Source organism: Chrysemys picta, chromosome 1 (assembly GCF_011386835.1).
Source record: "Chrysemys picta bellii isolate R12L10 chromosome 1, ASM1138683v2, whole genome shotgun sequence".
Taxonomy (NCBI): Eukaryota; Metazoa; Chordata; order Testudines; family Emydidae; genus Chrysemys; species Chrysemys picta.
Window position 1 is genome coordinate 46,732,745 of NC_088791.1, and position 15,124 is coordinate 46,747,868.

Genomic DNA, 15,124 nt, shown 5'->3' on the forward strand with positions numbered 1-15,124 from the left:
GCATTGGCGCTTGCGCGTCGAGCCACCCGTACGAGCAGCCGCTGTCTTCTGCGCATGCGCGGTGAGGATTGGGACGCCGTTGCCGTGGCTGCGGAGTGACGGACGGAGCCCCAGGCCCTAGGGGTCCCCCGCCCCACAGTGAGGGGTCGCGGCCATTCAGCCTCCGCTGACCTCCGCCAGACGCTTCGCGGGAGCCCCGCCGTGAGCGCCCGGCCCGGAGCCGCCTGAGCGCGCAGCTAATCCGGGCTTGGCCGCGGCGGTGGGCGGAAAGTTCCCGACCCTGCGGGGCCCGGACGCCCCTGGGGCCGGGGCCTGTGATGCGCGAGGGGAATCCCCGCGGCCCTGCCCCCTTCCGCTGCTGCGCCCCCTGAGCTGGCCGAGCCGGAGGATGAAGAAGATTTTCAGCTTCGGGAAGAAGAAGAAGGGGCAGTCGCCGGCTTGCCGCGCCTCGCTGCCCGGGGTCGGCTACGAGCTGCGGGAGAAGGAGCTGGGCAAGCTGCACCGAGCGGCCGCCGGCGGGGACCTGGGCAAGCTCCAGCAGCTGCTGAAGAAACACGACGTCAACCAGCTGGATAAAGAGAACAGGTACCGGGGGCGGGCGGGGCGCAGTGGCCGTGGCCCTCCCCAGCTCAGCCACGGCCGGGCAGCGCGACTCGGAGCAGCCCCTTCACCCCCCTGTTGCCAGGGCTCGCCAAGTGGGGCCAAAGACCCTCCTTCCCTAGCTCCAGAGAAGCAGCACTTACATAGGCACCAAGTGAAGTGGGTTTTAGCCCACGAAAGCTTATGCCCAAATAAATTTGTTAGCCTTTAAGGTGCCACGAGGACTCCTCGTTGGTTTTGTTTTATTGTAAACCAAACTGTCAGCTGCTCCAGCCCAGTGGCAGCTTGTGGCCCAATCCTCACACAGCGGTGGCCCATGTGACATCCTCAAGGATGCCACAGGTTGTGTGGATGGGGCTCACATAACTGATAGAGAGCAGCATATGGAGTCCCCAGTGGTAAATAGATTGAGAACCGCTGTACCCTCATGATGCTGTAGCCTTCCTGTGCAGCATGGGCACGGGTCAGTTGCAATTTAAACTAATGTAAATGGTGGATTCTCTGTAACTTTTGAAGTCTTTAAACCATGAGTTAAGGACTTCAGTAACTCAGGCAGAGGTGAGAGGGGTCTGTTATAGGAGTTGGTGGGTGAGGTTCTGTGGCAGCAAAGGAGATCAGACATTAGATGATCACGGTGGTCCCTTCTGACCTGAAATTCTATGAGTCTTATGTCTAGGGTGAACAGACATCCCACTTTTAAAGGGACAGTCCCATATTTAAGCCCCCCTGCAAGTGTCCTGACTTTTTCTTAAAAACGGGCAAATTGTCCCATATTTTCTGTCCCTTTCCCCCCGCCCCCATCAGTACTGGCGGTTCCTGCTGCTGGCTGGATCCCTGTTTGCCAGCCACCCGCCCACCAGTGGTGAGTGTGGGGGTCCAGTGGCTGATGATGGGGGTAGGTGTGCAAGGCTGGTGGCGGGGCAAAGCTGCAGTGCGTGGGGCTGGCCGCTCCCCCTGCTGATCCATCAGCACAGCCCCCATTGGGTGCTGGCTCTTGGTCATCAGGGCCCCACCCCCAATCCCATTTCCAGCTGGAACTGGCTGCGAGCTGCTATGGCTGGTGAGTGCGGGCAGGTGCTAGGCAGCAGCCAGTTAAGTGTCGGCCACCCATCTGCTCCTTATGTGCTCCCCCTCTTGCTGTCCTCTCCCTGCTTTGCCCCTTCACTCCCCCCCCCCCCCAATTCCACTGCTCCTTCATATGCCCCCAACCCCCGGTCAGAGTGCTTGGCTCACCAACAGCCTGGCCAGCAGGCTCCTTCCTTCCCCCACTGCCTCTGGCTGAGCTGGCACCCCAGGAAAGCCCAAGACCCTCCAGCTCGGGGCGCTGGCCATGGGGAGCCAAGTCCGGCACGTGCCAAAGCCCTGCACAGCGCTGGCACAGGGAAGCCGCTCCACCCCTCAGCTAAGCTCTGGAGCGGCGGGGTGGAGGGGAAGCGATTTCCAGCCTATTTGCGCCCCGACTGTGCAGGTTCCATAGCAGCCCCCCCGGGCAGGATCTTAGCATCCCCTTCTCACACACACACATACCCGGGGTCCTCCCCACAGGGAGCATGGGGCTGCTCTGTCCCCTCACACCCTCTCCTGCTAAGCCACCTCTCTGGCCAGGTTTGCGGAAGCCCCTGCAGTTAGGTTCCCTGGACCCTAGTGCACAATGCATCCTTAGGGCTTAATACCTTCCTGCCCATGCTGTAGCCAGGGGACAGGAGGCAGTTGTGTTGTGTTGGTGGCCATCAGAAGCCTGGAAGTGTTAGCTACCTTTCAACACTGTGCAGGCAGGAAAGGACAAGCTGCTTCCAGGCACAAGGGTGGGTGGTGGAGAAGAGATGAGCTCTGCAAAGACACTGGCCAGGTCATCCCTTCCCCGTCCCCTGCAACTGGAAGCTGCTCCCATCCCATCCCTCCCCCAAGGTGCTGAAAGGTTGCTGTGGGCCACATTCTGGTGTGAACCCTGGCAGAAATCTGGGCCGGGTAGGTGACCCTGCATGCTGCCCCCATATATTGCCTGGGAAGACTTGGCGCCAGATACCAGGAGAGCCGGGTCCGTCTTGGGGGCCCAGCCAAGCATGGAGGATAGAGAGTGCCGGGCAGGGAGGGTCAGGTCAGTCGATCATGCCTCCCTTCCCTCCCCCCCCCCAAGAGAGGTGTATGGGAGTGTGTGTCACCTCTCCCTTTGTGAACCCTAAAGCCTTAAAGATAAGAAGGTAAATAAAAATAATCCAGCTACTCAATATTTCTTTGTAACAGGGGCTCAGTCAACTTGATGCTAATTTGAACGTTAGATCTGATTGATTGCCATTGAACTCGCTTGAATATGAGAAATTTTACCAGGTGTTCCATATTCAGCATAGGGAAATATGGTCACCCTACTTATGGCAAAACTGTTTTCCCCCTTGAAACAGAAGTTCGGGAGCCAGAATGGCTCTGTAATATACCTTAAATGTTACCAAATGTAGGCACACTTTTAGATGGTTTTATGCTTTTTAAAACTGCCGTTGCTTGCAGAGCTGTAACAAAGCATTTTAGCACCTGTGGTAAGCAAGCATATTTGCGCCCCCTAGATGTGACTTGTGGGGGACATGTGGGGTCTGCTCGATTTCTGCCTCCCGTTTAGCACAGAGGTTTTCAAACTGTTGGGTACACCTTCCTAGGGGGATGCACCCCATTGTTTGAAAACTGTCGCCTCCCGGCCAGGAGCCACGGTGTAATGTCAAAAACTGCTACTGACAGATTTTGCTATCAGCAGCAGTTACTGACATTTACGGATGTTCTCTTTTCCTGCATTGTCACAATGGCCAATGCAGCTGTGCCCAATCTTGCAAGTGGGTGGGGGCTGATGCTGCTGGGCCCAATCCTGCACTCCACCCCATTTTTGCATCCTTGCAGGCTCTGCTCCATGAGTGGCTGCCCTGCTCACCCTGCCATACTTATGGCCATGGTTGCTTGGTGCAAATTATTTTAAGACTGTTCTGGGGGTAGGGATAGCTCAGTGGTTTGAGCATTGGCCTGCTAAACCCTGGGTTGTGAGTTCAATCCTTGAGGGCGCCATTTAGGGGCAAAAATCTGTCTGGGGATTGGTCCTGCTTTGAGCAGGAGGTTGGACTAGATGACCTCCTGAGGTCCCTTTCAACCCTGATATTCTATGATTCTATGCTTTTGTACCCATTCAAACTCCTGTCCCAACCCTCCATTGGATGCTTATTTTTCTCCTCTGTCTTGGGAGAAGTTTGAATGGAAGGAAAATTGTAAGGCCACCTGTGGTGCTAACAACTCCAGCAATCGGGAAGGTAGCTTTCTTATAGCACCCTGGCAACCGCAATTGATGGAGCCGCAAGGCACATTGTCTGCCTTTATTTTGTGGAGTAGAAGTACCATTGATGATCCATTGAACTAGGTATATTAAGATTTAAAAGAAGCAGAAAGTTAAAGTGTTTAGTAGCAAAAGAAAAGAACCTACAATATTTCAAATGCAAAAGATTCAAGGAACATATGCGCAATGTAGACAATAGGAGAATTACAGGCTGTAATAAATTAAATATATTTTATTTATTGACACACTGCAAAGTTGAGTGGGTTTTCTGTTTGGTGAAATTGTTGTAAAGAATTAAAAATAACTATACTCTCTAAGCTGGTAATTAGCCAATCATAGTTCATGTTTTGGAACAAGTGATCAACTGATATTGGAATTTTTGGATTCACATAGCAATTCATATGAGAGGTAATGCTTTTGAATGATATTTCTTGAAATCAGGTACAGAAGAGAAGTATAAATTATGCAGCCACTAACTTTCAGGCAAAAAGTACAAATTCAAAAATGATTCTGTTGTCCCATCATGACAAAATCTATGCTGAACATTTCAAGCATCGCATGAGGGCTTCAGCCATGCTATTCTCATTAGAATCAATGAGAGTTGAGGCTGTAGATAAAATGTTGCACAGTATTCTGAAGGTAGGGGGATTTATGTAATATTTTGGTAGATTTTTATAAACAAATACATTTAGTTACACATCCTTGAATATTCATACCATGTATTTAGTTTTGGCCTTCTTTTCAAGAAAAATGTTTTGTTTTCTTACATAGGTCAACTATTATGAAAATTACTTTGCCAGTTAGGCCCTGATCCTACAAGGAGTTCTACCTTAGAGAAGACTCTTATAGCAGGATTCAATGTTAGGACTATTAGAGTTGAGATTGGCACAAAGACAGGACACTGCTTGTGTTTTTTGCTTTGTTTTATAGTGATTAAAGAATTAAAGGTGATAATTTCCTTATCTTACTCTGCCAATCAGAAGTTTTATAAACCCACTCCAGTGAGTGTAGGCTTTCATTTGCTGCAGTTGCTAGAAAATGTAATATATATTTTATCTTTACAAAATTCAGAACTGTCTTGAAATTTTGTTAAAAAAGCCAATATCCTAACACTTTGGACAGTTTTGGCATTTTAATTATAAGGAAAAATTGCAGGTTTGGTTGTTATAGTCTAAGATTCCAATCCTGTAATCTGTTCTGCATTGGCAGAACTCTGCATTGCACTGGGATCCCATTAAAGCACCCTATTTGGGCACTGGTGTTCACCTGTACAGGTCCAGTTGCAGGATCAGCATCTAATAAGTGTATTATTTCAAGGATATTGTGTGTTTTTTTTAAAATAGCTATTATCAGTTTCAGATTCTTAGTTTTGTAATGTTTTAAAGTACAGAAATGTTTTCCATTGGTAATATGGTTTCTTTTTAAGTTTATTTTTACAAAATCTAAAATTTGGGCCAAATTTAAATTGACATTATTCCTGTAACATAAACATCAAACTTTTATTTGGTTGTCTGTTAATTTGATGTATCAACTTATTTTTAGGACACCTTTGCATCTTGCCTGTGCTAATGGGCATTTAGATGTCGTTACTTACTTAGTGGACAACAAGTGCAAACTAAATCTGTGTGACAATGATAACAGATCCCCGTTGATGAAGGTATGCACAGTATTTAATGCAGTTATGTAAGATGTACTGATATTACTTTTCCACTTAACTACAAACTCTGTATTATGGAATGTAAAAAGTTACATTACTGTCAGTGGGTATGTGTATGTAATATAGTATATAAACAAAATGTTAATGCATTTTTTTATTTATTAATTTCATTAAGTTGTGGCAATTCTAATAAGATGGAGTTTAACTTACGGAATTTATTCTCTCTTTTTCTGTTATATTCACAGGCAGTACAATGCCAGCAGGAAAAATGTGCAACTATGCTGCTAGAACATGGTGCAGAACCTAATCTTGTGGATGTTAACAGCAACACTGCCCTTCACCTGGCTGCCCAGACTGCTAATATATCTCTAGTAGTACAATTGCTTGAGTACAATGCCCATATTGATTCGCAGAATAAGGTAACTGCTTATTTTTAGAAAAAGAGAACAAGAAAAATTGTAGATTTCAACTTCTAGTTTGGTGTATGTTTTTAAAAATAGAATAATCCACATTTTTGTCTTAAAACAGTATTTTTAAATTTCCTTTTAAAATCTGTTTTAATCAGAATCTTGGTATATAAATTATCATAGGTAAAGTAGCACTTCTGGGGTGGGGGTGGCTAGCCAAATGTTCCCCCCAGGCCTCCTGCGGAGCCAGAACTTTGGGGGCCCTGGCCTCAGCAGTCTCTGTGATCCCTCCCAGGAGTACTGTGTGGCCTGGAGCCCTACACATAATTTTCCTGAGGCCAGTAAAGAAACTGAATTTGGTTCCTTATTCCTGGTTACATTTTCCAAGTTTCTTATTTGTGCTACCAGCTCCTTATGTGATTTCCAGTTCCTTACTCCAAGGCCAAAAAATTACTTAGAAATATATTAAATTTTTAGAAATGTCATCAAATTAATGTGATTGTGATAACAATTTAAATTCCTGTTTTCTTAATTGTTTATTAATTAATCAAGGAGCTAGGAAATAAATCTGTTCATCTTTAAGGTGCCACTGGACTCCTCGTTATTTTTGTGATGAAATAAGTTTCAGGTCACCCTAAGTGACACATCCCTCTGACAGTCAGATAGTTCTGAAGGACTTGGGACATGCCACTCACTGACCCAAAACTTTGTTCCTGAGCAATTTGCTGCTAAAGTCATGCTTTCACCCCACTTCCATATTGTACATAGGGCTTGAATAAGGAACTGGGTTTTGACAGACAGTATCTGACAAAATGTGTTTTGGTCGCCCCAAGTGACACTTCCCTGTGATTGTCAGACTGTTTTTTGAAGGATCTGTGACATGCCACTCCCTGATCTGAAGGATCTGTGACATGCCACTCCCTGATTTTATTCTTTTGCAATATGCTGCTAAATATCCCACCCCATCCCACTTCCATACTGTAAAAAGGTGCTTGAATAAGGAGCTGGATTTTAACTGGCTGTATGAGATAAAATCAGTCTCGGGTCACCCCAAATGACATGTGTCTATAAGTGTTATACACTTTTGAAGTAACAGGGACATGTCATTTGCTGACATGAAGCTTAGTTCATTAGAAGTATGCTGCTACATGTTGCATTCCCACCCTGCTTCCAGATTGTAAATAGATTTTGAATAAGGAGCTGGGTTTTAACTGTCTATCTGTGGCAAAATATGTATTGGTTCATCAAAATGACATGTTCCTGAGACTGTTACTTTGTTAGGAAGAGATGAGGTGAACCTATGTCACTTTTAGAGGTGAACCTTTATTTCTGGTCTGACAAATATATTATCCCAATTTTTATTTTGTGTTTTCTTTCTTAACATGTAATATGCATGTGAAAAACAACAAAAAGCAATATTCAATCAATTTGTTGCAAATCCAGCTGTAATGTTTTCACAGAAATTATATGATAGTTGCAAGTGAAAGTGCCGATAGGAACTTTGGTTTATTTTTAGACAAATTAAGAATAGGAAAAATGGTTAAATTTATTGAAATTTCTTTAATTTTTTTAAAGATATAAAAACATTTATTAGAGTTGATTTTTTTGATCTTTACCAGCAAAAATAATATGAAAACCCTGCATGGGCACAGTTGGCTCCCAAATAATTGTGTTTATTAACTATATGCAAACATACCGTGCCTAGATTAATGCATGCTGCTGTCCTGAATGGTTTCTAAAATATAGAAAACAGTGAACACCATGAGAATGCTCACAAACTATTTCAAGGAATACTACTTTATTCCTGAATACTACAATTAGTTGAACCAGCTAGTGTCTTTAGTGTTGCTGTAAGACTCATACAGGTGCCACGTGACTTGGTACACTTCACTGGAATTTGGAGAACTCTACCTGTGGCTCGAATATCACCACCCCCTTTCTAAAATTCTGTCATAGAAATGCCAGCCCTGAAGTTGAGCAAGTTTGTGGGAACATACAAAATGATTCCCAGTGTTGTATGTTATCCCAACAACCTGTGATAACACCTTTGTTTAATGAACTTTACTGTTTACACAAATAATGTTGATGACTACTGTTGAATTAATCAATATTTGAAATGTTATTTTAAATATTAATGCTATATGCAAGTTACCTTGTATAGTTCTACAGAGAGGTCAGACGAAGGATTTTTCTGGACTAGGGGCATTTTATTTTTGTCTAAATAATCCGCGATTGGTATTTGAAAACATGTAGGTCACTACTTTGAGATATATCCTCCAAAATGCGTTGTGTTTTCTTTCAGCTTACTTGCTATCATACACAGAAATCTCTGAAGGAAGTAGGCAAGGGTTAAATTTTTATATCTTTCTTGTGATCAGACTGATCTGCAAGTGTAACGAGTAAGATGCATGTTTCACCATTAATGAAATGACATACTCAATTAACGTAATCCATTGCACTTGTTCACTTTAATTCTGAAATTGTGAAATAAGTAGATAATTTGCTGTTTATTTTATTGTAATACAGTATTTTAACTGAGCAATTGTTGCTGTTGTTAGTGCTGATCAGTGGCGACACCTATATTTAAGCATTCCTAAGGATTTGTGTGATAAGACCCTGATTTACCCAGAAAGGAAGTTTCTGAATGAATTTCTGCCTAATTTGGTGCTGTCTGCCCTCCATAAGGAAGTTTTTATGGTCTGTAATCCTGACACAGGCAACTACTGTACCAAACATCCACATGGAGTGGGGAACTCTGATAAAGATATGTGTGCAGAAGATTTAGTAATAGGGTTTGATAGATTGAGAAATTTTTAGGTCAGAGGGGACCATTAGATCATCCGATCTGACCTCTTATATATCTCCATAAAATTTTATCCGGTTGCCTTTGTATTCAGCCCGTACCAATTTGTGTTTGACTAAAATATATTTTCTAGAATGACATCCACTCTTGATTTACAGATATCAAGAGATGGAGAATTCATTACTTCTGGTGATAGTTTGTTCCAATGGTTGATCGTCCTCTCTATTAAAAATTTGTGCCTAATTTCTCATTTGAATTTGTCTGGCTTCAGCTTCCAGCCATTATTTCTTATTCTGCCTTTGTCTTTAGTACCGTGTTTTGGTTTTTTTCTTTTCTTTATATACAAGAAGGTACTTACATTTCATAATCAATTCACGTCTCAGTCTTGTTTTTGATAAGCTAAACAGATGAAACTCTTTGACTCTCTCTGTAAGGCATTTTCTCCAGCCCTCGAATCATTTTTGTGGCTCTCTTCTGTGCCCTGTCCAGTATTTCAACATTCTTTTTAAAATGTGGACACCAGAACTGTATGCAGTATTCTAGTATCACTCTCACCAATGCCATAAACAGTGGTAAAAATCACCTCCATGCTTACTCAGTATTTCCATTTGTACGTACAAGGATGACATTAGCCCATTTTCCCACAGAATTGCACTAGGAGCTCATGTTTGGTTTCTTGTCTGTATCATTAATGACTTGGATAATGAAGTGTAGAATACATTTATAACATTTGTGGATGACACCACCCTGGGAAGGATTGCAAGCTTTTGGTGACAGAGTTAGAATTCAAGATGACCTTGACAAACTGGAGAAGTGGTCTGAAATCAACAAGATGAAATTCAGGAAAGACAAGTCAAAAGTACTACACTTAGGAAGAAAAGATCAAATGCACAAATACAAAATGGGAAATAACTGGGTAGGTGACAGTACTACAGAAAAGGATATGCAGGTTAGAGCAGATCACAAATTGAATATGATCCAATAGTGTCATGCAGTAGTGAAAAAGGCAAATGTAATTCTGGGGTTTATTAACAGGAGTGCTGTATGTACGATATGGGAGGTAATTATTCAGGTCTACTCGGCATTGGTGAGGCCTCAGCTGGAGTGGTGTGTCCAGTTCTGGGCACCACACTTTTAAAAAGATGTGTAGAAATTGGAGAGAATCCAGAGGAGAGGAACAAAAATGGTAGAAAGTTTAAAAAACCTAATCTCTGAGGAAAGGTTTAAAAACACTGGGTGTGTTTAGTCTTTGAGAAAAGAAGACTGGGGAGGGACCTGAAAAGTCTTCAAATATGTTAAGGACTGTAATAAAGAGGATGGTGATCAATTGTTCTCCATGTCCACTTATTGTAGGACAAGATATAATGGGCTTAATCTATGGCAGGGGAGATTCAGGTAAGATATTAAGAAAAACTTTCTAAATATAAGGATAGCTAAGCACTAGAATATGTTATCAAGGGAGGTTATGGAATCCCTGTCATTGGAGGTTCGTAAGAGTGAGTTAGAAAAGCACGCCAGGGATGGTTTAGATCAGTGGTTCTCAAACTTTTGTACTGGTGACTCCTTTCACATAGCAAGCCTCTGAGTGCGACCCGCCTTATAAATTAAAAACACATTTTCATATATTTATAAATGCTGGAGGAAAAGCGGGGTTTGGGGTGGAGGCTGACAACTCGCTACCCCCCATGTAATAACCTTGTGACCCCCTGAGGGGTCCTGACACACAGTTTGAGAACCTCTAGTTTAGATATACGTGGTCCTGCGCCAGGGATTGGTCTAGATGACCTCTTAAGACCCCTTCAGGCTTACATTTCTCTGATTCTGTGACCACTAAATCCTTTTAAGAATCATTGCTTTCCAGGATTCAGTCCCCCATTTGGTAGTTATCTGCATTCTTTGTTTTTAGATTGCTTTGTAGGACTGCTCTGTTCTCATCACTATTTACCTCTCCACCAATCTTTGTCATCCACAAATTTTATCTGCAGTGTCTTTATATTTACTTATCGTTGGTGAAAATGTTGAGTAGCATTGGGCGTAGTCTGCATTGTTGCAGAACCCCACTAAAAGCACCCATATTCATTGATGACTCTCCACTGACAACTATGATTAGAGACCTGTCAGTTAACCATTTCATAATCCGTTTAATGAATGCTTAATTGATATGTTATAGTTCTTACTTTTTAATCAGAATGTTGTGTGGAAATAAGTCGAAGTATATTATATTCTCTTCCATAGAGGTTCTTATACCGCACTCATCACTAGCATCTTCTAGTAGTGAATTAAGCAATGTGATTACACATCTCTCTGTCATATTCTGTTTGGTCTCTCATCCTCCCCAGGGATAGCAGCTTGTGTAGCAGAGTGTCTTGTTACGGCATTTAACATTTTTACACCTGTTTTATACTCCTGGGGGAATTCACTAAGAACAATGGGAACAGTTCACTAAGCAGGCAGACTGTTACATTCTGCTCTGCCTGAGGGAACAGAGCCTGCCCCATGCCTGCCTCTTCAGAAACACCCCAAAGCCCTGCCCCTCCACACTGAGCGTGCCGCAATAGCGAGCAAGAGGGATAGTGTCTCTTTCTATCTCTCTTACATGCATGACTGCCCAGCTCTCCCGCCCCCCCCCCCCACGGTGATTTATGTCTTTACTGGCTGCTCTGGGTGCCCAAACCAACCTACCTGCACTGCTGGGGAGGGAGCAGATGACCGCTCTTGCGGCTTCCCTTTGCTTCCCTGTCAGAAGTAATTTTTCTGCGGGGAAGCACAGAAATCTGCGGGGGCCATGAATTCTGTGCATGCTCAGTGACACAGAATTCCTCCAGGAGTAGCCTTTACCCCAATACCATTGCTAGATTTTTTATTTTTTTTAGTTCTTAATATCTTTTATAAACTCCTTATTGTCCTTAGCCCTGCCAGCCATAGATTTTTCCCTGATGTCTCTAGTATCCCTTCTCAATTTTCTACACTTCATAACTTCTAATTAATTTCCCCTTTTTTCTAAGTCATATGCTGGCTTTTATTTCTAATTGCTGCCTCCACTTCGACAGTGAACCAGGAAGGACTTTTAATCAAAGTTGTCCTCCTTCTTAAGCATGGCATTTTGTCCATCTAATAAACTCTTCTTAAAGATCTCCCAATTTTCATGAAAAAAATGCTTTTTTTCCCTCTCAATCAGTTTCATTCATAATTTTCCTTAGCTTTGAGAGATTAGCCCTCTTGAAGCATCAATTATATATATTAATAGTTGAGACAATCTTCTGTTTATCCATATTGAATGTAATCAGGTCATGATCACTGGTCTCTAACCAACCACCAACATCTAGCCCAGTGACTAATTCATCTTTATCTGTCATAATGAGAACCCAAATAGTTACTTCATGTTGGGTGTAATACCTTCTGTGTTAATTATAGATGATAATTTTCTAAACTTTTAATAGCTGGAATGATGTTTTATTACTAGCTGCGTGAAACCTCCAGCATATGTCTCCCAAATTGAACTCCCCCATAATAGCACCATTTATGTCAATTCATTAAGCACCTGTAAGGAGTAACTCATCCTGTTCTGTGATTTCATTCAGTAACATGTAACCGACTCTCACCAGACTACATCATGGTCTTTATCGAGTGCCACCTGCTCCCCTTCTTTAACCCACTCTAGTCTTCCTAAACAGGTTATAGCCAATCCCACCATTCCCTCCAAGTTTCAGTAATGCCAATTATGTAATTTTTTTCTCATCAATGAGAGTTTCTGATTCCTCTTACTTGGCAGCATGGGTATAGAAGCAATTAAAAAATGTCATCTTGTTGTGTAGCCACATCAATTTAGTTTGTTAGTTTAACTTTTGTACCGTGTTTTCCTTCTTAGCACCTTCCACTTGTGTTAGTTGTTTAATGCCCTCGTAGCTGCTCCAGCTAGTTTTCAACAAAGGCTAGCACCCTACTTGTGAGATGCAGGCCATCCTATGTGTACAGCCCCCTCTCCACTGGAATGTGGCCCAGTGTTTCACAAAACCAAAACCTTCAGCCTCACACCAATTGTGTAGCCAACAGTTCTTTTCCAGTATTTTCCGCCTTCTCTCACTTATTGGATTGGTAGATCTCCAAGAAGATCACTTTCTTTTTCTTCTGCTCCCTTCCAAGATGCCTGAGGTCTTCTATATCTCAGTAATTCCATGTGATGCTGAGTTTATTGGTTCCAGCATGTATCATCATCAGTGGAGACTTGCCAGACAACCTCATAATCCTGTCTAATCCTGCTATTACATCTCATATCATCACTCCATGGAAATAGCACACTGTCCTATTGTTCTTGTGTCCCTTGCTGAATTTTCTGTCCATTCTTCTTAATGTGGAATAATCAGTTATGATTGTTTGAATTCTTAGAATGGTTGAAGAACCTCTCTTGGTTGCTGTTTATTTTATACTGCAAGGATACCACCCATCAAGTGTGATCTCTGTAAGCTTTCTGTTCCATTTCTCCAAAGAAGTTCTTTTGTCGTTGACTGGCTAAGTATCTGAAAATGTTTTGATACTTTTAAAGACAAGATGAGTGAGGTAATATCTATTATTGGACCAGCTTCTGTTGGTGAGAGAGACAAGCTTTCGAGCTACACAGAGCTCTTTATCAGGTCTTCTTCTAGTCAAATTGAATGCCTTCTGGCTCTTTTCCCTTCTAGGTCACCAATTGTCTGTCTGCTCTGCTGGTTTCTACTCTCTCCAGTTCCCTTCCACATGTGACAATGGTTTCGAAATCTGGTTGTCTAAGAAGCCTTTGTTTTCTTGGATGCTGCACAGCGTTTCAATTTACGCTTCCAGACCACGTATTTTCTCCTCCAGTATGGGCACCAGCTTGCATTGCGTACATCAGAAATCTATTCTGTCTTCCAGCAGAAAGGAAATATAGCACATCCAAGGCAGGTCACAGCAGTTCTCTCAAATCCATATCTGCTAACTGGTGTAGTCATCCCTAAAACAGCAATCATACTCCTTCTCCAAACTCCCACCAAAACTGGTTTGCCACTCCAGTTCACCTGGCAACTGACTTACATACTAAGACACAATGCTGAGCTTCCTCCCTCACAAACAAGGATGGAATAACCACTCAGAGATTGCAAACCCTTGTTCTGTTCAAAGCCCCAGCAGTCCCAGTGACAAGGCCCTCCTTGAGACACAAACAGACTTGTCTCACTTGGCCAGTTCAAGAGCATACAGCCCAGCCACAGAACCCTCACGAAGAACAAACAGATGGAACAAAAACAGGACTTGCCAAGTCCTTCTACCTGCCAGCCTAGGATCTACAACTTCACCCTCTGAAACTGCCCTGTTTGCCCCTCCTGTTACCCTGCTAAAGGGTGTGTATGCTTTGGGGTCAGTGGAGGAGGCTGGTGATATCGGCCATAATTTTTCACAAAGAAAAGTTTCAAGTAAGGGAGTTCCATGTCTCAGCTACATCAGAACAGTTTAACTTTTGTGGCGACATATCACTTGGGGTAACCCAAGAGTTAATTTGTCATGTACAGTCAGTCAAAATCCTGCTCCTTGTTTAAACTCCATATACAAAATGCAAGTGGAGTAGGGATGTGAGGTGTGGCAGCATGCTGTTCAAGAATGAAGCTTCAGATCAGCAAGAAGCCTGTCCCATCTCCTTCAGAATAGTCTGACAGTAACAGGGATGTGTCATTTGGTGTGACCTAGAATTTATTTTATCATGTACAGCCACTTAAATCCCAGCTTATCTGATTATTTAATTAATAAAAAAATAAGTAATTAGTAATTTACATTTTTATCACATTGAAGCAGATTAATCTGATGAACTTTTTAAAAATGTAAACTTACATGGATATATTTTTAAACAATTTTGGTCTTCAAATAAGGACCCATAAATAAGTTGCTGGTACCACAAAAAAGGAATCAACTTCAGCCTCTTTGGGGGCTGGCCCTTTTAAGAAGTTGCCAGAATCCCACAGAAAAGGGAAATTCAGCAGCAGAGCTGCCAGCAGCACCAGGGATCAGGGTAAAGAATTAACACCAGGTCTATGCTAGGGAAGCTTTGCTGGTACTCTATGTTGGCAAAGTGCTGCTAGTGTGGACACAGATTATACCAGCAAAGTTGCGCTTCCTTTCCCTCCTCGAGCGAAATAAGCTGTACTGGCAAATGCACAGTTCTGCTGGTATAACTGTGTCTACACTTGAAGCTTTTGCCTGCAAAACGATGTCAGTCTGGGATCACACCGCTAACTGATGTAGCTGTGCTGGTGAAAGTTTGCAGTATACACCTGGCCTAATAACTGAGACCGCAGCTTTTGTGGTCCTTCCACAGAACCATATCCTTGGGGGCACATGGCCCC

At 43.0% G+C, this 15,124-nt stretch overlaps 1 protein-coding gene across 16 annotated transcripts in view; it reads left to right on the top strand.

The window, feature by feature from the left end:
• Positions 1 to 43: 43 nt before the first annotated feature.
• Positions 44 to 15,124, top strand: part of ANKRD26 (ankyrin repeat domain containing 26) — a 178,499-nt gene continuing 163,418 nt past the window's right edge. For 10 of the 16 annotated variants that reach the window (XR_010592041.1, XM_008172600.4, XM_024109001.3 and 7 more), the window contains exons 1-3: positions 250 to 585; positions 5,450 to 5,564; positions 5,810 to 5,983. Coding sequence is in view for 15 of the 16 variants with exons in the window: in XM_008172600.4 (XP_008170822.2) it covers positions 389 to 585; positions 5,450 to 5,564; positions 5,810 to 5,983 (486 nt within the window). In the remaining variant the exon portion in view is untranslated. Of the gene's footprint in view, positions 586 to 5,449; positions 5,565 to 5,809; positions 5,984 to 10,127; positions 10,170 to 15,124 lie in introns of those variants that run through there. The other 6 variants (XM_024109004.3, XM_008172589.4, XM_065564544.1 and 3 more) reach the window with 3 other exon arrangements.